The sequence below is a fragment of the Metarhizium acridum genome, assembly GCF_019434415.1.
Source record: "Metarhizium acridum strain ARSEF 324 chromosome Unknown scaffold_13, whole genome shotgun sequence".
Classification (NCBI taxonomy): domain Eukaryota; kingdom Fungi; phylum Ascomycota; class Sordariomycetes; order Hypocreales; family Clavicipitaceae; genus Metarhizium; species Metarhizium acridum.
The window spans coordinates 3,339,181-3,363,192 of record NW_027094016.1 but is presented as its reverse complement, the minus strand read 5'-3'; the positions used below and the strand labels follow the sequence as shown (position 1 = coordinate 3,363,192).

Sequence of the window (24,012 nt, the reverse complement as noted above, 5' to 3'; positions counted from 1 at the left end):
CCGGGGCCGTGAACCAATCCGCTCGTCTCCGTCGTCATTCACCACAACCCAAGGATATTCTCGATATCCGTTGGCCCATGCGCCAAAAGTCCCCGAATTGCAACCCACACCTTCACACCACACGTCATTTGTCAGCAACCGCATGTTGTCGTACGCCGTGCTCAACGAAGGGTCGCATCGTAGGCAAGATCACAACGGACGCGGGGGTAGGTGTGAACGCCACACGGAGGCGTCCCTCGCGACCCTCGCGACCCTCATCCGCCTATTCCGAAGCCATACCCATCGCCAGCCAGCAACTCGTATAAAGACGCGGCGGAATCCGTGGGCCGCCCTCCCCCGGGACCCGGCCACATGCTCTCCGTGTCGAGCATCGTGCCAGGCACCACGGCGTCTTCACCATCGAGAATAACCACCCGCGCGTACTCGGTCCGGTCCCAGCTCCGCGCCAACATGGCTTCAGCCACGCGCATCGTCATCAGGGCAGAAGACACGGGCCTGTGGAAGGGCAAGCAGGACGAGGAGACGGCGGCAAAGGTGTCGTCGCTGCTGCAGGCCGACCTGGAGGTATGTCTGCCCCCGTTCCGCAGCCTCGAAGCCGGTCCAAGCTGAAAGAGTGCCGACGACGATAGAAACACCACGTCTTTTTCAACGCTGCCGGGTTTCACAACCATGTACCCATGCCCGCTCCCGCAACTCGTCACGCCGCTTGGTCTAACAAAAGAAGCTCGTGCACCAGCTCCTCGCGCTCTACGGCACCGGCGCCCCGCCCTCGGCCATCCAGGCCGCCTTTGACGCCAACCGGGCCTACCAGCTCGGGCGCATGCCCGCGCGGCGCCACGTCGTCGCCGAGCTGCAGGCCGACTGGGCCGGCCACGCGCACAAGTACCTCGGCCGCGGCGCCCACTACTCCGACTTCCTGCGCTTCTTCCAGGACGAGATGGACCGGCGCGGCTGGGAGGCCGTCGTCGGCGAGTTCCTGTGCTCCGGGGGGGACGGGGCCGGGCCCGCGCGCCACATGGTGCAGCGGCTCTTCGCGGGCCTCGCCCACCCCATGATCCAGCTCGGCTTCGGCCTCGAGTGGGAGCAGCCGGCCATCATGGCGCAGGGCCTCGCCCAGGCCGCCGTGCACAGGAACGCCCTGGGCGACTTTTTCGACCGCGTCGACGAGGCCGCGCGGGGCCGGGGCGGGCAGCCCCCGCGCGCCATCTCCGACATTTGCGAGGCCCTGCGTGCCGAGAACGGCAAGTTGGCAGGCGCGGCCGAGTGGCGCGACGGCGGCCAGGGCCTGTACGCCGGCGTGCTGGGCCGCGCGCTGGACGACGCCGTTGCGCTGTGCGCAGAGGTGCGCGTCCGTGAGCACGACTTTGAGGAGCGCGTGGCCGAGGTGCTGCACCACGGCGCGTACGTCGCGGCCAGCGCGTCGTGGAAGCCGCCTCATATCCCCAAATACGACTTTTACCTCATGTATGGCTTTTTTTTTTTTTTTTTTAATAAACTCCCTGTTTACATGGCACACTTGTGAAAAGCGCGGCTAACTTTTCCAGACACGCCCTCAACGCGTCCGTGTTCCTGCTCGCCCTCGACAGGCCGTGCTTCCCAATGGCCGCGCGGATCCGCATCCTCGAGCACAAGATGCGCTACGACGTGCTGCAGTACATTGCGCGGGGGGCGCCGCGGCTCTCGCCCTCGCACATTGCCAACTACGAGGCCCCGGGGGAGCGGCAGGTCTCCCGGCCCGAGGACCTGCTGCCGCGGTACCACGGCGTCGCCGACGACGGGCACGCCATCAAGGTGGCCCGGTCGCTGCTCCTCGCGCAGCGGCTGTCGCGCGAGTGGGAGGGCAGAGGCTGGCTCAGGCTCCGCGGCGACAACGACTGGCTCAAGGCGCACTACATGCTGCTCAGGAGCGTCGAGGGCCAGGATCCCCTCTGGGTCCGCGGCGCCGGCTTCGACCAGGCGTGGGAGGGCATTCCCGCGCTGTCGTAACGGCACATTGTGTCTTGAATTAGGGCCTGCTTCAAACGCCGAATCCATTCAGTGGCAGTTTTGTGGAAGCTACCCGCTACTTGAACGCCTACATTGTATACCGTGATCCTGCTGGCCGAGGTCCAAATAAGCTTATTCTACGGAATCAGGCCGTATTTGCCGCCAGGGGGGGGGGGGGGGGGTGACAAATGCGCGGTCCAATCTGGCTCCCGGCGTAGAGTTGGAATGGAAGAGGGAATGCTGCTGCCCCGACGAATCGGATGTTTGTAGCTCGAGGCTAGTTTTGAGGTTTTTGCGTAACTGGGCGGGCAGGAATGTAACCCACGAGACCTGTCGGCCTCCCAGCTCTGCGACGTACCTGGCCAATGAGACATGACGCAAAGGGGTGCTCATGCCAACTATTCTGGTCGTCGCTCAGGCCGTCAATCTGTCAACTCAGTAATCCCCGACCAGGATGAGAACCTGAGCATCTTCAAGGATGGGCGGCTGGGCTGTTAAGCAACGTCTGCGTGGCGCCGTGTCGGCTGATTTGAGACGAACGACGTTTTGCCCATGGTAGGTGATGAGAGCCACATTCTGGGCTTCGTGTAAAACACCTGCCACGGTCTAGATGGGAGGCGAATGGTACGTCTGCTCAACTTATGCAAGGGCAATCAGAAACCGTTTAGACGTAGAAGCGATTAGCAATATCTCTCAGGATCCCAAGTTGTACTGTGGTATGGAAATGTATGCTTTCGTATGGCTCAACGTACCGTGTTCCCCCAGCTGTATACTGCTCCCCATACTCGTAGACATCAAGCAACAACAAAGGTAAAAAGGCCCAGCAAAGTACAGTTCAAGCAACGCCGACATCACAGCAAACTGCGCTCTGCACCCAGAGATTTAATCAAGGACAAAAGGGGGAAAAGGAAAAAAAAATCAGTCGCGTGCTCAACATTGGTGAGCGGGTAATGTGGTTCTATCTCAACGTCAAACACCATTCCGTCGTATAAAAAAAACCAACCAGCTCATTTTAGCCGAGCATCTCCACCGCCTTCCAGGCTGCTCTACTACCGTCCCCTCGACGTCATTTTCCATTAGTGATGCCCAAGAAGAAGCCTAAGCCTTGCGTTTCTTGCTGGGCTTTTCCTCGTCCTCGTCCTCGTCCATCTGACCGCCCTCGTCAGCACCGTCATCCCCAAGGTCCACCTCGCTCATAGCAAGCTCCTCACTTTCTTCTGCGAGTTTGTTAGTCCATAAATCCTTCGAAGCGTTGTGGATTCTGAAAAGGGGGTTGTAAGCGTACGGAAGTAGCGGATGGCCTCGGGCCACAGATCCTCAGCAATGGCAAGGGCGACATTGGCGCCGGGAGGGAAGACGTCGTACTTGTACTCGTGCTCGTCATCGTCCTCAGCATCGTCGTTGTCAACGTCGACGTCACCATCGCCATCCTTGTCCATCTTCACCTCGACTTCCTTGCCCTCCTGGCGGGCCTTGCGCTCCTCTTCCGCAGTCTTGGCGGCCTCGCGGCTCTCCTCTTCGGTAATGTAGTGGCCTCGGAAGCCGAAGAAGTTGAAGAAACTGCGGCCTTCCGTGCTAGCGTCCTCCTTCACCTTGAGCAGCTGAGTTTTGTTTTCCGTCACGCCAGTCTTGCCGGCCTTGTCATCCTCGTGAATCTTCTTGGCCAGGGTGAGCAGGCCTTTGGTCAAGTCCTTTCCGGGCTTCCATTTGATCTCAACAGGCTCAGACACAAGACCAGCAAGATCGTCCTTGCCGTGACGATACCAGAACTTCTTCTCGATGGTCTTGTCTTCAAAGTAGTCATTCTCAGAGAACTCGAACTTGATGGCAAAACTGCGAGGATCTCCGTCAGGAAGCTCAAAGCGCTCGACAGACATGTTCTTGAGAGCAGACGCAATGACATTAGAATCTTCATACTGAAGGTACTCGTCGATATCGGGCGGGGCTTGCTCCCAAACGAGAGGCCAGAAGCCTGGGATTTGAGAAATGACCTTGTCGCGCTTGGCGTAGAGATCGCGCGTCAATTTATGCTCGACGCGCACTGAGGTCAAGTTAGCCAAAAGTTGCCAAGCATGGATTTCGCCTGCTGAATCAGGGCAATCAAGTCTACCATAGACCTTGTGCCCATTTTATCCAGCTTACCGCAAGACCGAGCTCGGGGGTTGAACAGATGTGAAAAAAAAAGAGAGTAAGAAAAAAAACACTTACTCAACTCTATGTCAACCTGGTCAAAGTCATCTTGGATGTCCTCAAGCTGTTCGTACAGGACAGGGTCGTGAGTAGTCTCAGTAGACATTTTGCTTGCCGGGAACGGACGTGAATCTGGTAGTAAAATTGAAGGATGTGCGACGCAATATATGGAGAGAGGGAGGAGAGAGAGGACAGTGGGAGGGACAGATGGAGAGAAAGAGAGAACAGGAAAAAAAAAAAAAAAAAGCTGGCGGTGACGGATCACTTATCAAGGGTCTGTTTGTTGATTACTACGGAGTGCGTAGATTTACACCAAACACACTACGATCTGCAGGCAGAACCGGAGCTGCAACTAGTCTCCACGGGCGTCCAGCCAACGAGAGGTAGCTGAAAGTAGAATTGACTTGATCAAACGGTGAAAGAATTGGAGCCTTCTTGCAGCCGGGGGGTGGGTGTTGTGTTGTAGGCGCACCAGAGACAGCTTCATCACCACACAGTTGCCACACAACAGCCACACACCACCAACGCAAGCCCACCAAATTTTTCTTTGTACGGAGCAATATCAAACGACCCGACCAGCTTGGTTGCTACAATGGCAGGGCTGATGTCATTGGATCCGCCAAATCCCTGCAGGGCCACTTGTAGAGGCGAAAGAAAAAAGAGAGAGAGACGCAAAGAAGAGGAGCGAGGGCGTCGACTGGCCAATTTGGCTACAGCCTCGCTTTGGAACCGCCATGGCGTTCTCCACTACGGCAAAAAAGCTGTCGGCCAGCGCTTCTTGTCGGCTTCGAGTTAGGAAATGCGGGGAGTCGAACACAATTTGAAAGAGAACGATTTTTTTTTTCCGTGCTCGAGATGCTGCCCTACGCGAGCCCAGTCTCCCTCTGATTGGCATCTGCACCTTCCTGGGTCTCCGAATTTTCTGAGGCGCTCCTTCCTAGATCGCTTCCTCCCTAACACTAGGTATTTGATGCTAAATACTCCGTAATAGTACTCCGTATGAAGGGGAACTTTTGCCCAGACAACAGCCCTTAATGGGAGCCAGCCTCACCCACGGATCCGTGATCCTAGAAACATGTCCCTGGACAAACAGCCTTTGGTGGTAGCCAAGCTCGCTCCCTAACAGTATTGATGCACTATAACAGCATGGATCTGTGTTTGATCCAAGGCCCTTCTCCCCCGACAATCCCAGGGTCCAAGGTGGGGCCAGCATCAGTATTGGTAGCCCAAAAATCGCACCAGACTGTTCAACAGACGGTGCTCGAGTATGCTCGCCATGCGCCAGCATACTGTAAGCAACAGTATGATGGAGCGGCATCATTTCCTGGCGACAGAACATTGAAAAGGAAACTCGGCACGTTTGGAACGTATTACAGTGTCCTTGTTTACACGCACAGTGCTTGTCAGCACGAGCTTAAAGACTCAAATGCCGTCGGGAGAGCATGTAGCACCGCCGCCCAATACTCAAAGGCTTCAAGCCATCCCAGATAGCCGCTACTTTTACCGGGCATGTGTCCGCCTTTACCAACAGCTCCTTGTTTTGCCCGGGCTTGAAAATAAAAGCCCGTGTGTTCACGCGGCCTTAATTACTAGAATGCTATTACGCTCTGATTAGTAAAAATGTTTTGGAAGAAAAGCCCTGCTCACCTCAAGTTCACATTAAAGCCCTTTGACCTAAAAGTGGCCTCATGTGCCGATGCCAAGGCCTATTGAACACTGGGAAACAAAGCAAGCCGCCCCACTTGACAGCACCTGAACCCTGGAAGCTCCTGGAGCTCCTCCGACTCCGGGGTCCGCTGGCGCCCGATGTCTCCGAACCATGACATCGCGAGTGATTTCACCACCACCATTGTCTTCCTTTTCCCACAATAACCTCGTTGCATCTACTTCTTCTTATCAAACTTGCGACCCAAGTCTTTGCGCCCGATGGGTTGAGAGACAGAGAGACACACAGCGTCCAGCTTATCTATCCTTGAACAGTTTCCTCGGCCCACGACCGATCTCGTCGACCTCGATGTCCCGAAGAATGAAGCCCGCAGCGTCCTTTATATAACCCCCCGGTCGTCGCCTTTCCTCTCTCAAACAACTGGCCGCATTTGTCCCTCTTCATCCTCATCCTCCTCTGCTCCTTTATTCCCCCCAGCCATCCGTCCCTCCCGGCACCCAAGCGTCATGATAGCCCGCGAGACAACCCAGATGCCGCTCGAGGTGGCCGTCTTCTCAGGCGAATCGGCCCTCAAGGCCCAAAGCCAAGGCGCCTCCCGCGTCGAGCTCAACGCCCCCGGGTCGTACCCTCTCGGCGGCACCACGCCCCCCGTCGCCGAGCTCAAGAGGATCGCGGCAAAGATCACAGTCCCCGTGCGCATCATGATCCGTCCCCGCGGCGCCCCCGGCGACGGGTCCCCCGACTTCGTATACACGGCCCAAGAGGTCGCCGCCATGGCCCAGTCGATACGGGACTTCAAGGCCACGGGGCTCCTCAACCCCTTCCGCGGCGACGGCTTCGTCTTCGGCCTCTTGCAGCCCACGGCCGCCGAGGACCCCGTCTCCGGGGAGCCAGACGTCGTCCACATCGACCGGCAGTCGTGCCGGACGCTCCTCGACGCCGCCAAGCCCTTTGGGTGCGTGTTCCACCGCGCCTTCGACCCCATCGCCGCTACTAGGCGCATCGGCGACGGCATCGAGACGCTCACCCGGCTGGGCTTCGAGGGCCTCCTCACCGCCGGCGGCCGCGGGCCCTGCGCCGACAACGTCGACCGCCTCGACCACGAGTGCCACAAGCAGGCCGGGCGGATACAGTTCGTCCTGGGCGGCGGCCTGCGCACGTCCAATGTCCGGGACGTGGCGGAGCGCTTCAGCACCTACGAGGAGGGCAGCGTGTGGATGCACACCGCCGCGCTGAGCAGCCGTCCCGACCATCCTCCCGAGGAAATCGACTCCAACGAGCTGATTGGCATTCTGGCAAGCTTGGATTCCGTCTCGGTGCGGTAGAGAAGCACTGAGATGCCTACCGGGTATGCAATAGCGGGTGAGTTTTGCTACTCTGCCCCCTTGTTTTAAATCCCCCTCTTCTTCTTTTCCACTGGACCTGAATACAGTATTGGGCGTGAAAAGTTGACAAAATGTGTGTAGGAGAATGAAATGTGGTCACAGCTTCATGCGGGTCGTGACGGTTTTTTGGGGGGCCAGGATTTTGATATCGGGAATTGTAGTTTGTGAAAAGTCATTTTCGACACCGGTCTTGTAGCAAAGTGCAATATGGCTGAGGGAAAAAAAGTGATTCAATTTTAAGGATTGGTAAAAGAAAAGGAAGTATTTATAGACGCTCTCCTCCTTTCACTCCGTGTATTTCAGGGGCTATGAGTAGAAAGCTAGAACGTTACGGCAAGACATGACATATTTTGCGGTTGTGGGCGGGCCCGCACGGCTAATATCAACACTTCTTTTAACAACTCACGTACATCTTGTTTCGACTAGGCAATCAGTTCTGTCTCTTTCGACTACTCTACACCATATATGCTATGTACTAATCTACAACTTCTCATCACGTCATTAAGTCTATCTCCTAACCCGCCATTTCCCCCACATCAAGCACGTTACTGCTTCTTGGGCTCCTTGCCTTCAGTATTTCGGCGCGCCAGGCCTAAACACGTAGCCATCTTGTAGAAGATGTCCACGTTGTTGTAGGTGCCTCCAAAGGTCTCCTGGCATGGGCCCATGGCAAACACAGGCACATCAGTTAGCGAGTGAACACCCTGAGCCTCGTCGGTCGGCAGAGTGCCGTTGATGACAAAACCGTTAGGCGAATCCTTGGCATTGACAATGTAACTGCCATCGGCGCCCTTAACAGCAGGCTCACGGGGACCGCTCTTGTGGACCTTGTAGTCCTCACGGTGGTCGGGGGCAGCGCCGACACCACCGGCGATGGCGTACCGAGGCTCCCAGTTTGAGGGGAAGTTGACGCCGGTGCCATACTGGATATTCTTGTTCTTCTCGGTGTATTGGGAGAGACCGGATTTTTCGTAGACGCCGATGGCGTCGCGCTTCTTGCGCTCATCGTCGTTCTTGGCAATGTATTCGGTATCAGCCGATCCCCAGACACTAAAAATCGTTGTTAGGGATTTAACACTCAGCATAGGCGTCGGACAGTGGAGGTGCGGGAACTTACTCGAATCCGTGGCCGTGGTCAGCAGAAACCACAACCAGTGTCTCATCGAGAACCTTCAGCTCTTTGAGCTTCTTGATGGTCTCACGGACAGTGTCGTCAAGTTCAAGGAGATCACCGAGGGCACGGTCGTAATCAAGGGCGTGCATCTGTTTGTCGACAGAGGCAGCCTCGGACATGAGGAAGAAGCCCTTGTCACCACCACGCTTGTGGAGAACCTCAACAGCCTTGAGAGTCATCTCTTTCAAGCCGGGGAGATCAAGGGCAGAGTCATTTCCGCCCTTGGGGTTGTTTTTGAAGTTCTTTAGGTTGTCCTTGTAAACATTACGGTCCAGCCAGACGGGCAAGTTGCTCTGGCAGAAGACACCCAGGGCCTTCTTGCTGGTGTCAATCTTCTCCAGGGAGGTCTTGTTCAAGCTGACAGAGTATCCCTTTCTTGAAAACTCCTCATAGTAGTCCTTGCCCTTGTAACTGCTCTTGCCGGCGTAGAACTGCTCGGCACCGGCACCGAAGAAGACGTCAGGGCCGTCATGGTTAGTCCAGCTGTAGTTGGTCAGGCCGTTAAGAGCCTGGTCGATAAGAGGACCGTACTCAGAGCGGCGGCGGGTGTGGCCGGTGAGAGCAATGGGAGTGGCATCAGCCAAGAACGCCGTGGAGACGGCACCCCAAGCACCTTTCTGCATTCATAGTATTAGTAAGGAATTCAGAATCTAGTTACTAGTTGAGCATACGGTAATTCGGCGGAAGATCTCAACAATGGTCTCAACCTTGGGGTCATCGAAAGGGTCGGGAGACGAATCAGCGTGGACTCTACAGGCCTGTTAGCCGGGTATCACAACAAACAGACCACACACGATTTGCATACCCCATGGCATTGACAGTGCTCTTGTGACCAGAGTATAGAGCAGAAGCTGAGTTGGCAGAGTCGGTGATATAGCTGTCAATCGAGTGAGTCATCTGGTGGCCAAGAACAGGAAACTCGTCCATCTGCATGCGAGTCTGGTATTTGCCGTTGATGCTCTTGTGCCCAAGAAGACGGGCAGCGGTGATCTAATCGTGTTAAGTCTAAATTACATCGCGACCGTAGTTCGACCACGGATGTCAGTGTTTCGGGGATGCTTACCATGTTGGTGGTCATGCCGTCACCAATGAAGAAGATGATATTCTTGGCCTTGCGTTTCTCGTCAATAGGACGAACGACCCATTCAGCCGTTGTCTTCTCGCCCCCATAGTACTGTAGAGTCACGGTGTACTTGCCGGGCTCGTTCAGAGAGAGCTTGCGATAAGCTTTGGAGGCAACGTTGACAACTGATGGAGTCTTCTTGTCCTCGGCAAAGAGATCCTCGTACCACTTGAAAGTCCACTTCTCCACCTCGGGCTCCTTCACTCCGAAGAAGTTGGTGATATCCTTGGCCTCCTTGCCATCCTTTGCAATAGTCACCTTGAATTTCTCATCAGGCTTGCCGTCGTGAGCAGCCTCAGAGCCATTGACGGGGGCGTGAACCTCAACTCTCAGGTCAAAAAGCTGACCAGGGAGAAAATCACTCTGGTCGGGTGGCAGAAGACACCCCAGAGTTGGGCACGTTCCAAGACGCTGGTAGGTCTGGGCTGAGACAACTGAGAGCGAAGCTGCCAGAACAGCAGCGACGTTGAGCTTTGCAAGCATGATTGCGGTAGTCCTCGTTGATATTAGTATAACGAAGAATAGGCAATTGGCTTTTCGAGCAAGCTTAGCAGAGGGAAAGAAAGAAGGAATGGGTGACGAGTTCGGGCGCGGTTTGCGACGTGCTTATATGTCTCGTGGTAATTTCTTTGCGACCTGCGAAAGCTGCAGACCGGCGCATGCAAAAGGCCCTAATCCATGGACCGGAAGCTACCGCCTTGGATGGCGTCACTAGGGCCGGACGCCTACATAGCGGTTATCAAGCTGTGAGAATCCAGCTTCGACCGGGATGTATCTTGTCAAGCCATCCGAGCCAGCACTGCCCTTTCTTGACGGGCACCCCCAGAACTAACTGCCTGTAGTGGAGAAATATTGACACTCCGGTTCGAGCAATCCCGGGAAAAAAGATAGAAGCGATGTTACCGTGAGCCCTTCACCTTCAGGAACAAGGGCACGTGTCGGCGCCACTCTTGGTGACAACAGGCTTATCCTATGTCAACAGAGATGGTCGAAGAGCTGCTGGAGATGAAGGACCAACTCGGATAGCGGATGGTGTGGGTAAGCCCACGTTGGTACTCCGTACTCCACAGATATGTGCGGAGAATGTAGTTACAGACTTTTGGTACGCAGCTTGATTCCGGGAGAGGTTAGTTTTGTGTAGCAAGAGCGCGGGACACCGAGTCTAGAAGAACTATGAGCAGTAGTGTCAGTGCTATTGAGCAAGGCGAATTTTGATCTGGAGTATCACCACCTAGTGCAACCGCACATCTTCACCACTTACTTGCCTGATGTAGCCCTCTCGAGAAGCACTACTCCGTAGAGCGGCTGCACGCCACTTCCCTACATTAAGCTTATCCCAGTTAAAGCGCGGCCACGGGGCGCCAGCCACTACCACGAACCATCGGGAGCGTTTCCTCGTGCCCAGATCGAAAGCCATCATTGGCGATGTGGAGGAACAGGGATCCATGGTCTGTCAAGGTTCTTTTTAATGTTGTTTTCCATGCAACGGCACGGCGTGGGAAAAAGTACGGAGTACTCCGTAGGCTGTGGAATCTGATGCCAGACGGGGGCCAAGAGAGCAGAGCATGCTGCAGAAGCTATCGATTCAAAAATAAATGTTCCAGTTGGACTGAAAATTTTGGTCGGATGATTTGCAGCGACATTGGCTCTCGACCCTCAGCTGCCATTTGGATCCAAATGGTGCAGCCATGTCGTTCCTTCCACTTCAGCATCAAACGCATACAATTAAACTGCGCAACCGGAAAGGCATCCGCCTCTTGGCAAGTGGGGTCTGGAAAACCGTATTCTCGAGGAAAATGAAATCTTTCAACCCGTTCAATGGCAGCGACTTGACACGTGGGGATCGATGATGCGTAAGACACACAGCTCTTCGCTTTGTTGGCTCAAGCTTGTTGGCCACTGTCCAAACTTGGAGCAGCAGTTATTATGTCTTCCGTTCGCTGTACACAATGTCAACCGGGGGTATCCATTCAGCTTCCCAACCTCATGCGCTTCGAAGCGGACCTACTTCCAATAATCCCTCGGGGTATTTGGCGGGGGTTAGCACGTTGACACGCACGTTTTACCCGATTGCTCACCGAGTTGGCTGGGTTGTCATCCCATGCACAGGCAACCTGACCGAGGCGATTTGCAGAGAGCCCACCGACTTGTGAGTCTAGATTCCTATAATGGGAGGCCAAAGTACTAAGGTGTTAACCAGAGCAAGTACATGGATATCGCGCTCTATGCCATAGTATAAGTCACCAACTACAGTATAAGCGCATACTTGTCATTGACCAAACATATTCTGCTGCGAACTGTAGTGCTACGCTGCGGACAAGATTCGACTTGACGACGGACTGGGATACCGCGAAAGGAGACTCAGTAGCTTCGTACCTTGGAAATTCCCCGGACATGTAACCACGTGTGTGGTACCCGCCATCTTCCATGGCGTGCCATTGATTGCGGCAATTTATGCTTCCCTATTATTTCCGGACTATCGCAGGAGCCTGTGTGCTTCTCATGTCTCCTTCGTCAAAACTGGCAATAATATTTGTCCATGATACGCTGTTGTTTCTTCGTCTTCTCGTCTATATGGTCTATATTTTCCCATTGGCTACGTTTTCTACAACATGTCCATTCGCTTTTCTGTCCATGTCCATCCAAGTTGACTTGTTGATCTTCTCCTGTCCAGTCTCACTCTTGAAATGATATCCACGAGCCCTCGGTCGGTCGCCCGTGCCTTCTGGCAACTCGGGCAGGTATGCAGCCAAGAACCTCTTTCTTTGCTCTTCAAAGTGATCCAACCCCTTCCTCAGTTCGTCTCTAATACCCTGGAAGAATGTATCAATGACGTGATGGTTATGAATTTGGAGAAGATTCCAGCCCAGCATCTCCTTTGCATTCAGCAAATGTTGCAGATACGCTCTGTGATGATTGGTACAGGCATTGCATTCACAACCTTCTTGCAGTGGCACTACCGCGACACTGTGATCCGTAGACCACATGTTGATACCCATCGGCTGCGGCGTCTCTACCTCGGGCGCTGGGAAGGTAAACGTGAGGGCCACTCCAGCATCAGAAACGCCATTCACGAACGGTAGTGCGCAAATATCCACTCCTAGAGAAACTTGGCGCAGAACGTCATGGGGAGATTTGGGTTGATCAAAAGATAGCTTGGGTAGCGCTGCCAGAGGCTCATATGATTTGAGTTCCGGCAGAATGTTGACGTCGTACACCGCCAAGCCCGAGACCTCATTTACAATATCTTCTGCGATGTGTCTCAGATAATCCCATTGGAGAGGCATTTCCACAGGAAGAACCGGCGCAAATACCGAAATGCCCAACTGCTCCAAATGCGCTCTACCTTCGAACTGTCTCAGAAAGTCGTCAACCCATTCCTCTGTCCGTTCTACCATTTTGATGAGCTTTTTCGATGCTGGCGTCGAGCTTGTATGGAGTGAATCTGCCAAAGGAACGACTACATCTGGCTGTAGGCTCTTGACTGCTGCCACATACTGAGACACATTGACACTTGCGAAGCCTGTTGATGTGAAGAGTGTGACGGCCTTTGCGCCGTTTCCCATAGGAGTTACGACTGCGGGGCATCTTCTTGCTCCCAGAATGGTGGCTCTATCTGATTCCAAGGCTGTGAAATTGTGTAGACGGCGGAGTGTGTCATGCTCAGGGGTATTGTAGATGGGTGGTTCCTTTCGTTCGACGACTGCTCATGTTAACTACTCTTCTGATTTCATTGTCAAAGAAATTGGGCTGTTTTGCTCACAATCTTCCAATGCCATGTAGGCAGCACCACAATTAGTATACCTGGTCACATTATCAGGCGTAAGATGAGGAATGGCGCCGCGAGATGTGATGGCAGTGTAGCTCGGAGTCTCCATCGGCCTTCTTCCAGGAATTGACAGTCGTCCGAGACGGGCAGCACAACCATCTGCAATAGCGGCGCCCAGGAGCTCGAAAATTTTCCGCGTTGGCATGTTTGAGTCGCCTGGCTGAGAGTCACACATCTTGCAATAACCAGACGAAAATTTTGCGCTGGTTGCTGGCGCGGACAGCGACTGATCAAAGACAAAATCTAACAACGACAAAGAAGAGGCCGCTCAGTAATGAGAAAACAAAGACATTGAAAAACAGTCAAGCATCGTTGAGTGAGGGTTGAGTAGGATAGGCGTCATGTGAGTCCATTCCCAGAAGGAATCTCGAAAGTGAGCAGCGAATCCGATAGCAGCCCCACCTTTTCACTTAACACCAACTCTACGCCATATCAGGGCGATATGATAACCCTAACCCTAAGCTAATTTGGAATATATAGAGAGAAAAAATGAGCGGGCACGAGTAAGTGTGTAATACTATCAATCATGTTATAGGCCCTCTTCTCTTAGGGTCTTCGGCTGCCGACCTCGGACATAAGAATTCTTGGACTCTCCCGGAGTACTCGGTACACAAGCAACTGACACGGCGTTGCTGGTGGCTGTTGCAGGCTCGTTGGACCCACTTGCCTTGACAGCCAGAACGTCGACTGGCCAATATATGGAACTTGAGCCAATAGATGGAGGTGCTCGTCACCGTTGGCCAAAAGCGGCTCGCTATGTCATGAGCCTGCGTGAGCGCCTGCCTCACGCTGGAGTGGCAGACGCTTTTTTTCCTTTGCTTGGTATTCTGTACTCTCGGCGCTGGTTCAAAAACCCCCTCGGCCCTACCCGTAAATTATTGTCAAACCTTGGGGTCGACATCTTCTTTACAGTGTGCTGGACTTTGCGGCCCGGAATAACTGCCCCTTGCCCTCAGCAAGCTTACGCATCAATTGTAAGAAGTACGACCGGCCCAGACAGCCCAGACAGCCAAGCGGCCCAGACCAGTCTCACAAAACCTCCTGACGCTTCGGGCCTTTCAAGCCGCACGCTTTGCGCACGTCGACCCATTTCCGTGTTAGCCGGCTCTGTCTGGGCGAACTGGGCTATTTCGCAACCAACTCGTCTCGAGACCAGGCCCGTCTCGTATCTCTGTCGTTCTTGTTTACTGCATCATCATGGTCGGCCATCATGAAGACGAAGACCAGCCCCTCATGACCGAATCCGAGCGACGCGAAGCCAACGTGGGCCTCGACGACGTCGTCAACTCGGACCGTCATCAAGACGCCAGCCATCGCCAGCACGGCAACAATGCCACCACCACAACGGATGCCGGACATCCGGACGCACCTCTTGATAGCAGCGATGGCACTCTCCACGTCGAGAGTGAGAGCGACCCGCCTACCCCGCGATTCGTACAGGATGAGAATGCATGGAAGAGATGGAAATGGGTTCCCTACCCTGTGCGCCGAATGATTCGCGCCGCTGGCAAATGGTCCAAGGGCCCTACGAACCCGCAGCCATATCGCATCAAGCCGTTCTTCCCTATGATTCAGGAATACCCGTTGTTCCTCGTGGACAAGTTTCTCCCCACGGTAAAGCGACGCTTCTGGGTGCTCTTTTTCTATTTTTCCATCTGGCTTATCACGTTTGTGCTTGTCAAGAGACAGGGAACCATTGCCACCGAAGTTGCTGGATGGGGCCAACCCCAGACCATTGGATGCGGCGCGTCATACTGGGGTTCAGGCAATTCATGCGGCGTTGACGGGAACGACTGCCGCCCGTTCAAAGGCAGTGGCTTCGCGTTCCGGTGCTCAGCAAATTGCGCCAGCTATCAAGTACTCAACCCGAGGGCTGTTGGCGACCAGGAAGTCATTTATCAGCCCTTGATTGTAGGCGGGCCGTCGAATGATGTTGCGCCTGAGAATGCCACCTATCGAGGGGATTCGTACATTTGCGGCGCCGCTATCCACGCCGGCGTCATTTCCAACGCTAATGGGGGCTGCGGCGTCGTCAAGCTCGTCGGCAGGAGCCAGAATTATCTGAGTACACAGAGAAATGGCCTCACCAGCATACACTTCGACTCGTATTTTCCGCTGTCATTTTCGTTTTTGCCAGACGTCCATTGCGAATCCCAGGACACGAGGTGGTCGCTGTTGGCCATCTCGGTCGTTTTCACTGCCGTCTTGTCGGTCTTTACCTCGTCTCCAGCCATGTTCTTCTTTCCGACCTTCGTCGGCGTCTTCTGGACGGTGGGCATGGCCACCGATCCGCCAACCAACAGGTCCGTCACAGCATTATTCTCCAACATTATGGGCAAGTTCCTGCCAGCCATGTTTGTCGCCTGGGTCATGTACGACAAGATGGGCGTCCGTCGCACGCTCAGAGGCCTGACTGCGCAAATCGAAAAGACTGTTCTGTGGCTGGGAGCGTGCTGGGTCGGCGCCCTGGACAACTACACCCTCAGCTTTATCCCCATTCAGCGTCTCAACGCCCACGACCTGAATCAGCAGCCTGGCGCCAAAGCAGCGCTGTCCATCATCATCATTGTTCTCGTCGTCATCGTCGCAACCCAAGTGTGGTTCTTCCGTCAAGAAGCCCGCTTCATCAAATACATTAAGCTCTACGCCATCTTCCTCCTCGGCATCATCATCTCTCTCCTTCTCCCCGGTCTCAACTTGCGTATTCACCACTACATTCTCGCGCTTCTCTTGCTCCCGGGAACGAGCCTGCAGACACGGCCGTCTCTCCTCTACCAAGGGCTCCTCATCGGCCTGTTCATCAACGGCATTGCCCGCTGGGGATTCGACTCTGTTCTACAGACCTCGGCCGCGCTTCAAGGTGATGCCCAAAAGGGAACACCTCTGCCTACAATTCACGCTCCCGTCATAGATATTTCAAATACAACAGCCGTGCAGTCAAATATTACATTTACTTGGGATAAGTCGGAGTATATGCAATTTGACGGCATTAGCATTCTCGTCAACGATGTAGAGCGATTCAGATCGTATTTTAACGATGTCGACGCCAAGCACAAGTTTGTTTGGTCAAGAAATAAGACGCTAGGTTTGCCAGAGTACTTTAGATTTGGGTTTATGGATGGTAGCAACAGCGGGGACTATACCAAGGCCGGCATCTGGACTGGCGCAGGGGAGTGGGTGGAGATGAAGCCGGGCGCGTCAAAGGTCAAGGTCAGGAGTTTGGGGGAAGATGTCGCGAGTGTGGTGAGGTAGTTTTGAATGTACTTGTATAATGGCTCATTGCTGGTTGATGTCTCCTGTTTGTTGTAAGGTGAGTAACCGTGGTGAGTAACCGGGATCACCTAATATCCAACCGAATTAGTCGCCTTCCCCATGCTCAATCTATAAATGATCTATATCCCATTTTTCACAACATAAAACTATGTAGTCTCCATCAGTGCTGCTCATACAGGAATTATACTGTTTTCGTCCATCAACCAAACTCCCACGACGGCAATGTACGCCGTCTCCACTCTGACACTTGCCCACCTCACTCTCTCACCCGTCTCTCGCTCAAACATCACCAGCAACGACAAATCCCTCCCCTTTCCGAAAAATGCCTCCCCGGGTACCAACGCAAGAGGACTTCTCTCCCCTTTCGTCCACCCTCCCCCTGGCCCTGCACTTCCCCTCGCCAGCCGAATCAACGACCGCCTTCCTCATCCTCTTCCACGGCCTGGGCGACTCCGAGACGCCCTTTGCCAACTTTGCCCGCAACCTCAACCTCCCCGGCGTGCTGGCCATTTCCGTCCGCGGCACACGCCCGCTCCCGCCGTCGCTCGTCGACGACTCGCCTCTGTCGGCGGGGCATTTCCACTGGGGCGATGACATTGCGCTGGACCAGAGCACGGGGGAGCTGGACCAAGACCCGGGGTTCACCAGGGCCTCCGGACTGGTGGTGCGGGAACTGATTGAGGGTGTGCTGGTTGACAAGTGCGGCTGGGAGATGAGCGACGTGCTGCTGTTTGGCTTCGGGCAGGGCGGCTCGTTGGCTTTGGGGATGGCCGCGCAGCTGGCTGCCGAGCGTGTCGTGGACGTTTCTGCGTCCGGGGAAGGGAGGAGGGCGTTTAAGGGTGTTGTTTCGATTGGCGGCGGTCTGCCTGGGAGTATGGTGTCGACGAGGCGTGACAGGGAGAAGAGCGATACGCACGTGTTGGTATGCCAGGTCGATGAGGATACGGAAGACAGCATCAGGCAAGAATTCAAGAATGTACAGGTCGTGAGGTGGGGAGGGGGCGAGGTGCGAATGCCGAGGGATAGGGGCGAGGTTTTTCCCGTCATGAAGTTTTTTGCGGATAGGCTTAAGAGCGGCTGGCCTTGATTGGGGGAGGGGGGCTACAGTGTGGTGGTGAAAACAGTTCTCGCATTCAAATGTTGATTGCTATGTGGTGGTGTCGACGTCGCCGGCCTGGAGCATGTCCGCCAGGATGTCCCATTTGGCGGACTGGGCATCGCTTGTGGCGCGCGCAACGCTCCGGAGACCGGACCATATGAAGCGTACTTGTCTATCTACTTCTACTTTGATGTCCGTCAACACCTCTTCATACGATTTGCCGACGTGGGCCTCTTCCTCCGTATCGACGACGCCGCTTCTTATTCGTTCTAGCTTTAGAGAGAGATCAAGCATGTCAAGAATGCTTTCTCTGATAGGTGTTAATCTACTTCCGAGACAAGCCTGGTCAACCATTGCCTTGAGGGCTTTCTCATGGGTGGAGATAAGGTCGTCCATGTCGTGGGATACCCCGAGATCACGACGTAGCTGGATGTCAATGGGGATGAGGACAAGAGTGGTGAGATATGTCTGGATAGTAGTGCAGAACCAGAGGAGTTTGCTGCGGGCAGAGTAGAAAGTGGCACTAGCGTTCCAGTTATCACGGTCTGTCCAGTAGTTATCCAGCATTCTCGGAGACTGAAGCGCGTGCGTGGCGCGTTTGAATTGCAGCAGGAGTGTGAAGAGGGACTGGTAGTGGTGCATGCTTGTGTCGTTGAAAATCATTTGGAGAGGCCAGGGAAGACGGTAATTGACAGTTATGCCGCTGAGGACGGAGCGAACTAAGTTACGGCATTGGATCGGCGGCAGGTTGAGCATGTTCTCGGAGACGGTGACAGTCAGACGACTAGGATCAATGGTGGTGAAGCTATCTTGGGCCGCCGCCGTTAGCGCATACCGGTCTGACCAGTCTGCTCGTAGGGAGTCGAGCTTGGCGAATATGTTGGCGGAGAAGGTGGATGATGCTGAGCCGTCGGACATGAGGTAGATGGCGTGAAGAGTGTCAAGGGTTGATGAGAGTGCCCAGTCGTCAAAAAGGGTGCGTTTGAGTGTCGTTGATGTTGCGCGATACTTGCTTTGGATCCAGCGGTCGAATGCTGTGTCGAATAGCTCTGCAAATGGGACGAGTTCTTGTCCGGCTGGACATATCGTTTCGTAGTCAAGAGACGGTTCATTTCTGGCTTTTAGGAAGACTGCTGCGTCGTGTTTTCCGAGTAGTTTTAGAACAATAATGTTCTTTCCGGCATTGTAGATGTTACCTAAAGCTGTTCGAAGAAAAGCCGGTGCGTGTAATGCTCCTTCTGGCGTCCGGCGCAAATGGTATCGATCTTGCCATGTTTTCCTCAACGGTGTGTTGGGTGATACCTCCGCTACGAAAAACAAATCACTGGCTGAAAGGAGCTTGCCTTCGTCCATCCATAGGCGAATCGGCCGCAGATACACCCTGAAGCATTCGGAAAAAATGCGCGCCAGAAATTCATACAGTTCTGCCTTTCCGCTGAGCTGCGCGACGCAAGCCTCGTCGAACACCAGCTCCAGATATCGGAATGGTGTGGATTGGGGCCCAGCCTCGATCGTTGACACAATACTAGCTAGGGCATGCAATGGTTGCAGCCAGGGTATCAGCTTGGCCTTGATGCCGACAAGGCTCAGCACAACATCTGCTGAGGGTGCTACTAGACAAGTTTGCAGTTCGGATATGTGGTAGTCCAGCTTGCGCAGTCGATCGGAGATGCAATCCTGAAAAGCTTGCAAATGAGGAACATCTTGTCGCTGCCCCACAAACAACCGAAGTCTTCGAAGGTGGCCGCCAAAATCTGTGAAAGTCTGCATGATGGCTCTGTATGGCTCCCATTCCATGTTATCCAGCTGGTAAGATGGGACTGCCACGCAATTTTGAGTGAAGAGGGTACAGTCGAGTCCTTGGAGCATGAACAGGACGTCCCGTACAACCTGGATTTCGGAAACGGCTACTTTCCGTGTCTGTCTTGATAGGTCTTGGGGTGGTAGCTGTATTCTCCATTTCTGTGCAGTCTGCACCTGTTCAAGGGCATATGTGTCTTCAGGGCGGGATATGTAACATGCTGCTGTGCGTACCTCGGAGCCCCCGTCGCCATACAACGTAAGCCTGGGGTTCGGCAGTGAATTTTTGCTCATAGACGTCATCTTCAGAATCGTCGCTGTATCTTATGTTCTGCCAAAGAGAACCATCTTCGTCCCAGCCGTCTTCCTTTGCAATATCCTCCCAACGCAAGGCTATTGTAGGTGTAGCCTCGCTGTGTCCTAGCAGCTTCAAGTCGCTGAGGCTGGATTTAAACGTGGGTTGATCAGATAGTTCCAAAAAGAGGTGCAAGATTTCAGGATGCCATTTGGATGGAAGGCTTGTTAACCTCACCAACCGTTGTCGTAACGCATCCGCTAAATCATCCCTGTCGTTGATGCGAAACCGCTCGTCAAGACCGTCCAAGACCTTTTCTACTTCAAAATGATTGGTTTGTAGAAAGGTATGTGACTTCAATTTCCTCAACGAAGCATCACTGATTTTATCAAGCCTTGAGGGAGTCTGCCTAATTATCGCGTCAGGACAGGTAGTAATGGCATCGTCACAAGCAGCATAACAGCGTAGCAATTCAGGAAGGGAGGCGAATCGTACTTGAACAGACGGAGGTGCCAGCACCTCAACTAGCTCGCGCGTTAAAGCGCCCAGCTGTGACGCAAAAGACATGGCGATCTGCCTTGTCCATCTTCCACTGAAGACGCAGCGGTGCCTGGTCTTTGAGAGACGGCAGTACTTGGACGAGATGGAGGAATGCCCAAGTACATAGTATAAAGCCAATATTTGGTAACTACCAGTTGACGTAGCGGGGCACCCAGACTTCCGGCGCGCTTGGCTGGTGGGGTTTTGGATGCGCGTCAAACCAGTAGCTCCAAGCCCCCTTTCTAACTTTACAGTGTGCAGCGGGGACCGGAGTCCCAGCACGGTATCCTGCTATCGCGCACTCTACTGGAAAATACCGTAATATGTTAGTATTTACTTGGTGCTTGGAACTCATATCCTCGACCTTTGCGACCAAGCTTCTGGTCAATCCATCCACGTCTCAGCAACACGCAAGCCCACACTGTCTACCTACCATCAGACAACGCACTCGAATACGGTTTATCCGTCGACTACTTATACCATTCTAGCTGTTTCGTGTCAACCCAGCCGGGTTGTGGACCGTGTACAAGGCAGAAAGAACATTGCGCCCGAGCATCGTAGCTCGCTCAAACAACACACCATGGCAATCGCACGACCCGTCAGGGTCCTGCTGTTTGCTGCCGCTATTCTCTGGTGTTTTTTTCTCTATCAAGTCTTTCGGCCGTCATCGGGTCTCCGTGGGCCGGGCGAGCGCTATGTTAACTTTGAGCGTGATCCCAATCTAGATCGTTCGTCTTCCATTTCGCGCAATCAGGTCCAATCCCAGTCTAATCAAGTTGGTAATTATAGCTACGGGAGAACCAGAAGGGGTTCTCGTGCGCACTTCGGACAGATATGCACCAGATGCCGCTGACACTGACCGAGTCAATGCCACATTGCTGGCTTTGGTGCGAAATTCAGAGGTTGATGAAATGGTTTCCTCGATGGAAGACTTGGAGCGAACATGGAACAGCAAGTTCAATTATCCATGGACTTTTTTCAATGATGAACCTTTTTCAGAAGAATTCAAGAAGAAGACCCAGGCTGCTACCAAGGCCAAATGCAACTACGGTAAGCTTCAACACGGGCTGCCCACTGTCGAAGCCAGGTTTGTCTAATTTGATACAGAAATCATTCCGAAAGAGCATTGGGCCGTCCCGTCATGGATCGACCAGCAGCTGTATGACGAGTCTACTACGATACTGGAGAAGGGAGGTGTTCAGTACGCGAAAATGATTTCATATCATCAAATGTGCCGATGGAACAGTGGTCTCTTCTACAAGCATCCTGCTCTTCAAAACACCAGGTGGTATTGGCGCGTCGAGCCCAAAGTCCATTTCTTTTGCGATGTTGACTACGATATTTTTCGATACATGCAAGATAACAACAAGACGTATGGCTTCACCATCACGCTGTACGACGAGCCCAAAACACTGCCCACTCTGTGGCCTGAGACGGTCCGGTTCCTCGCTGATCACCCTGAGCACCTCCATACCAACAATGCCCTCAACTGGCTTACCGACTCTGAGAGACGCCCAGCGCATAACAAGGCGGCTCAGGGCTATTCTACATGCCATTTCTGGAGCAACTTCGAGGTTGCGGATATGGACTTTTGGAGAAGCAAACCGTACGAGGACTACTTTAATCACTTGGATCGAGCGGGCGGCTTCTTCTACGAGCGATGGGGCGATGCTCCCGTCCACAGTATCGGTCTTGGCCTGTTTGAGGACAAGAGCAAAATTCATTGGTATGCCACCGTCAAGAATCATTCAAAGAAATTGAATTACATTGCTAATTGTAAAATAGGTTCCGCGACATTGGTTATCAGCACATTCCATTCTTCAACTGCCCTAATTCACCCAAGTGCAGTGGCTGCGTTACGGGACGCCTTACCGACGGGGAAGCTTTTTTGCACCATGAAGATTGCAGGCCGAACTGGTTCAAGTATGTCGGCTTGGGATAATCGCCCATCGACAACGAGGGGGATGGAGATGTGAACTTGTCTTCTCTTATAGGGTGACTTTGCCCGTCGCGTAATGACACATCAATCGACTGTTGGGAAATTTGGAATAATGATACTGGGACAACAAAGCTTGGGATCCGCAACGGGAGCATTTGATTCGGGATCTAGGTGTTCATGGCGCTTGCTAGGCTGAGATCATTTTGTCTCTGACCATGTTAATTCGTGTTTCCACAAGAAAACAAGACCTTGCGATTCGAGGATAGGTGGCGTCCCTTGCATCATGCGTCAATATAAATGACTTTATGAAAGAGGCTTTGAACTTGGTTGAAAGCATTTACGTAGTTTTCCTTATTCGCATGTAGCTGTATAACCTGTATTATACATTGAAAACTGCAACGACGCCGGAGGAGCCTCCCACACAAAATTGATCTCCCCAGCCATCTTCTTTCCACGCCAAACAGCTGATCACATTACTACGTTGTTTTTCTTTGCCGTCTCTGCCAATAGCTTTCTTCTTTTGCTCATAACCCTGCGGGCCCCAAGGAACATTCACTTTGGCGACAACTTTGCCCGTGAGCAGATCCCACGCCCATACTCTACCTTCGCCATTGTTCCCAGGTTCCACGGCCATTTCGTCGCCTGCAATCACGTACTTCTCCCGTTGGCCTAAGAGTGATTGTACTCGAATTTCTTCGTTCTTCCATACAGGGTCGCAATATGCCCGAAGGCAACTGCCGTTCTCGCGATCCATCAGTCGCACTTTGCTGTCCAGTGTGCCCACCAACATTGACCGGCCATCCTTTGTGAGAGATAGACTGGTGACGCTTGCTCCCATAACATCCGTTGTGCAACGGCCCATCCTTACATCGTAGCTTCTCACTCTCCCATCCACACTGCCGGTCACGATCTCGGGGCCCCGAACAACTAGCGACGTGATTGCGTCTCGGGCGTCGTTCAACACCTGAATAGGTTTGACACTGCCGCTCTTCACGTCCCATATTCGCGCGGTGGTGTCAAAGCCACCACTCACGACCAAAGAATCGCCATCCCCTGCGAAGCTGACACAATTGATTCGTGCTGAATGTCCGTGAACGTTGCCTCCAAACCGTCTCGTTGTGACTGCCGTAGCAACGTCCCATAAGAAAACAGAGCGGTCGCCACCGCCCGAGATAAATTTCTCATTGTCCGCTGCGACATCTAAACTGAGTACTTCATATCCATGTGCTGAGTACGTTTGAATCAGACGGCCTTGCGGCGCCGCTGGCTTTGGTCCAGACTGAGGCTCTGGCACGGCAATGTTAGAAAATGGGTTGTACAGGCGGATGGAGCGATCTCCGGAGCCTGTCAAGATGTAGGATCCGGGAGACGCTGAGTACTTGACGGCATGGACGGGGCCTATGATTCTGGGTGTCAATATGGCCTTCAAGATAGTTTTCGGCTTCAAGCTTGCTAAAAAGCCGACGTACCATTAGAACCAAGCAGGTAAGCCGCTGGTTTATCTGGGAAATTCATTTTGACTAGCAGTATCCATCATTTTCGTACCTTCGAATGGGTTGGTGGGTTGTCAGCAGTTTCCCATTTGAGGTCAACAGTGTGTTGTTGGATGCTCCTTGCTAGAGCAGCGCTGGATGGTGGTCAGCTAAGCGATTCATACAAGGAAGGCGCCAAAACCTCTCTGATTGGCTGCTTTAGCGGAACACCACCACCACT

At 53.6% G+C, this 24,012-nt stretch overlaps 11 protein-coding genes across 12 annotated transcripts; 6 read left to right on the top strand and 5 right to left on the bottom strand.

The window, feature by feature from the left end:
- Nucleotides 1–19: 19 nt before the first annotated feature.
- J3458_003665 (uncharacterized protein) lies at nt 20–2,704 on the top strand. Of its 2 annotated transcripts, XM_066117885.1 has the most exons (4): nt 37–564; nt 630–671; nt 725–1,464; nt 1,545–2,704. In XM_066117885.1, exons 1-4 carry the CDS (start codon nt 352–354, stop codon nt 1,984–1,986), a joined length of 1,437 nt encoding a protein of 478 aa, XP_065977677.1. In that variant the 5' UTR covers nt 37–351; the 3' UTR covers nt 1,987–2,704. The 2 variants fall into 2 exon arrangements, with proteins under 2 accessions (XP_065977678.1, XP_065977677.1); XM_066117886.1 differs by having other exon boundaries at nt 20–671.
- J3458_003664 (uncharacterized protein) lies at nt 2,705–4,687 on the bottom strand. The gene is made up of 3 exons (XM_007808624.2): nt 4,195–4,687; nt 3,272–4,027; nt 2,705–3,203 (listed from the first exon to the last, which is right to left on the bottom strand). Exons 1-3 carry the CDS (start codon nt 4,280–4,282, stop codon nt 3,085–3,087), a joined length of 963 nt encoding a protein of 320 aa, XP_007806815.2. The 5' UTR covers nt 4,283–4,687; the 3' UTR covers nt 2,705–3,084.
- A 328-nt stretch (nt 4,688–5,015) lies between these two features.
- On the top strand, nt 5,016–5,776 carry J3458_003663 (uncharacterized protein). The gene has a single exon (XM_066117884.1). The coding sequence runs from the start codon at nt 5,308–5,310 to the stop codon at nt 5,665–5,667; it is 360 nt and encodes a 119-aa protein (XP_065977676.1). The 5' UTR covers nt 5,016–5,307; the 3' UTR covers nt 5,668–5,776.
- A 233-nt stretch (nt 5,777–6,009) lies between these two features.
- J3458_003661 (uncharacterized protein) lies at nt 6,010–10,618 on the bottom strand. The gene is made up of 5 exons (XM_007808626.2): nt 9,465–10,618; nt 9,207–9,391; nt 9,073–9,151; nt 8,345–9,018; nt 6,010–8,277 (listed from the first exon to the last, which is right to left on the bottom strand). The coding sequence occupies exons 1-5, from the start codon at nt 10,005–10,007 to the stop codon at nt 7,773–7,775; spliced, it is 1,986 nt and encodes a 661-aa protein (XP_007806817.2). The 5' UTR covers nt 10,008–10,618; the 3' UTR covers nt 6,010–7,772.
- Nucleotides 6,349–7,167, top strand: J3458_003662 (uncharacterized protein; the record flags this gene model as incomplete). The annotated part of the gene is made up of 1 exon (XM_007808625.2): nt 6,349–7,167. One exon carries the CDS (start codon nt 6,349–6,351, stop codon nt 7,165–7,167), a length of 819 nt encoding a protein of 272 aa, XP_007806816.2.
- A 1,405-nt stretch (nt 10,619–12,023) lies between the features above and the next one.
- Nucleotides 12,024–13,816, bottom strand: J3458_003660 (uncharacterized protein). Its single transcript, XM_007808627.2, has 2 exons — nt 13,288–13,816; nt 12,024–13,227 (listed from the first exon to the last, which is right to left on the bottom strand). Exons 1-2 carry the CDS (start codon nt 13,526–13,528, stop codon nt 12,104–12,106), a joined length of 1,365 nt encoding a protein of 454 aa, XP_007806818.2. The 5' UTR covers nt 13,529–13,816; the 3' UTR covers nt 12,024–12,103.
- A 734-nt stretch (nt 13,817–14,550) lies between these two features.
- On the top strand, nt 14,551–16,605 carry J3458_003659 (uncharacterized protein; the record flags this gene model as incomplete). The annotated part of the gene is made up of 1 exon (XM_007808628.2): nt 14,551–16,605. One exon carries the CDS (start codon nt 14,551–14,553, stop codon nt 16,603–16,605), a length of 2,055 nt encoding a protein of 684 aa, XP_007806819.1.
- A 343-nt stretch (nt 16,606–16,948) lies between these two features.
- On the top strand, nt 16,949–17,713 carry J3458_003658 (uncharacterized protein; the record flags this gene model as incomplete). The annotated part of the gene is made up of 1 exon (XM_007808629.1): nt 16,949–17,713. The coding sequence occupies one exon, from the start codon at nt 16,949–16,951 to the stop codon at nt 17,711–17,713; it is 765 nt and encodes a 254-aa protein (XP_007806820.1).
- J3458_003657 (uncharacterized protein) lies at nt 17,662–20,451 on the bottom strand. Its single transcript, XM_007808630.2, has 2 exons — nt 20,316–20,451; nt 17,662–20,229 (listed from the first exon to the last, which is right to left on the bottom strand). Exon 2 carries the CDS (start codon nt 19,826–19,828, stop codon nt 17,774–17,776), a length of 2,055 nt encoding a protein of 684 aa, XP_007806821.2. The 5' UTR covers nt 19,829–20,229; nt 20,316–20,451; the 3' UTR covers nt 17,662–17,773.
- A 273-nt stretch (nt 20,452–20,724) lies between these two features.
- KTR4 (Mannosyltransferase) lies at nt 20,725–23,761 on the top strand. The gene is made up of 4 exons (XM_007808631.2): nt 20,725–21,088; nt 21,150–21,410; nt 21,468–22,086; nt 22,146–23,761. Exons 1-4 carry the CDS (start codon nt 20,941–20,943, stop codon nt 22,300–22,302), a joined length of 1,185 nt encoding a protein of 394 aa, XP_007806822.1. The 5' UTR covers nt 20,725–20,940; the 3' UTR covers nt 22,303–23,761.
- On the bottom strand, nt 22,626–23,892 carry J3458_003655 (uncharacterized protein). The gene is made up of 2 exons (XM_066117883.1): nt 23,769–23,892; nt 22,626–23,697 (listed from the first exon to the last, which is right to left on the bottom strand). Exons 1-2 carry the CDS (start codon nt 23,812–23,814, stop codon nt 22,679–22,681), a joined length of 1,065 nt encoding a protein of 354 aa, XP_065977675.1. The 5' UTR covers nt 23,815–23,892; the 3' UTR covers nt 22,626–22,678.
- Between the last annotated feature and the right edge of the window lie 120 nt (nt 23,893–24,012).

What these genes read in the sequence shown, in the direction of transcription:
- J3458_003664 (XM_007808624.2), bottom strand. Translation starts at nt 4,282, where the DNA reads ATGTCTACTGAGACTACTCACGACCCTGTCCTGTACGAACAGCTTGAG. An exon ending in CCAGGTTGACATAGAGTTGA is followed by an intron (nt 4,028 to 4,194) that starts GTAAGTGTTTTT and finishes ACTTGACCTCAG; the next exon opens with TGCGCGTCGAGCATAAATTG. An exon ending in CGAGGCCATCCGCTACTTCC is followed by an intron (nt 3,204 to 3,271) that starts GTACGCTTACAA and finishes ACAAACTCGCAG; the next exon opens with AAGAAAGTGAGGAGCTTGCT.
- KTR4 (XM_007808631.2), top strand. Translation starts at nt 20,941, where the DNA reads ATGGCAATCGCACGACCCGTCAGGGTCCTGCTGTTTGCTGCCGCTATT. An exon ending in CAAGGCCAAATGCAACTACG is followed by an intron (nt 21,411 to 21,467) that starts GTAAGCTTCAAC and finishes AATTTGATACAG; the next exon opens with AAATCATTCCGAAAGAGCAT. An exon ending in GACAAGAGCAAAATTCATTG is followed by an intron (nt 22,087 to 22,145) that starts GTATGCCACCGT and finishes ATTGTAAAATAG; the next exon opens with GTTCCGCGACATTGGTTATC.
- J3458_003661 (XM_007808626.2), bottom strand. Translation starts at nt 10,007, where the DNA reads ATGCTTGCAAAGCTCAACGTCGCTGCTGTTCTGGCAGCTTCGCTCTCA. An exon ending in ACGGCATGACCACCAACATG is followed by an intron (nt 9,392 to 9,464) that starts GTAAGCATCCCC and finishes TAACACGATTAG; the next exon opens with ATCACCGCTGCCCGTCTTCT. An exon ending in AGCACTGTCAATGCCATGGG is followed by an intron (nt 9,152 to 9,206) that starts GTATGCAAATCG and finishes ACAGGCCTGTAG; the next exon opens with AGTCCACGCTGATTCGTCTC.
- J3458_003657 (XM_007808630.2), bottom strand. Translation starts at nt 19,828, where the DNA reads ATGACGTCTATGAGCAAAAATTCACTGCCGAACCCCAGGCTTACGTTG.
- J3458_003665 (XM_066117885.1), top strand. Translation starts at nt 352, where the DNA reads ATGCTCTCCGTGTCGAGCATCGTGCCAGGCACCACGGCGTCTTCACCA. An exon ending in TGCTGCAGGCCGACCTGGAG is followed by an intron (nt 565 to 629) that starts GTATGTCTGCCC and finishes CGACGACGATAG; the next exon opens with AAACACCACGTCTTTTTCAA. An exon ending in AAATACGACTTTTACCTCAT is followed by an intron (nt 1,465 to 1,544) that starts GTATGGCTTTTT and finishes TAACTTTTCCAG; the next exon opens with ACACGCCCTCAACGCGTCCG.
- J3458_003660 (XM_007808627.2), bottom strand. Translation starts at nt 13,528, where the DNA reads ATGTGTGACTCTCAGCCAGGCGACTCAAACATGCCAACGCGGAAAATT. An exon ending in CTACATGGCATTGGAAGATT is followed by an intron (nt 13,228 to 13,287) that starts GTGAGCAAAACA and finishes TAACATGAGCAG; the next exon opens with TCGTCGAACGAAAGGAACCA.
- J3458_003663 (XM_066117884.1), top strand. Translation starts at nt 5,308, where the DNA reads ATGCACTATAACAGCATGGATCTGTGTTTGATCCAAGGCCCTTCTCCC.
- J3458_003655 (XM_066117883.1), bottom strand. Translation starts at nt 23,814, where the DNA reads ATGAATTTCCCAGATAAACCAGCGGCTTACCTGCTTGGTTCTAATG. An exon ending in TTACCTGCTTGGTTCTAATG is followed by an intron (nt 23,698 to 23,768) that starts GTACGTCGGCTT and finishes CCAGAATCATAG; the next exon opens with GCCCCGTCCATGCCGTCAAG.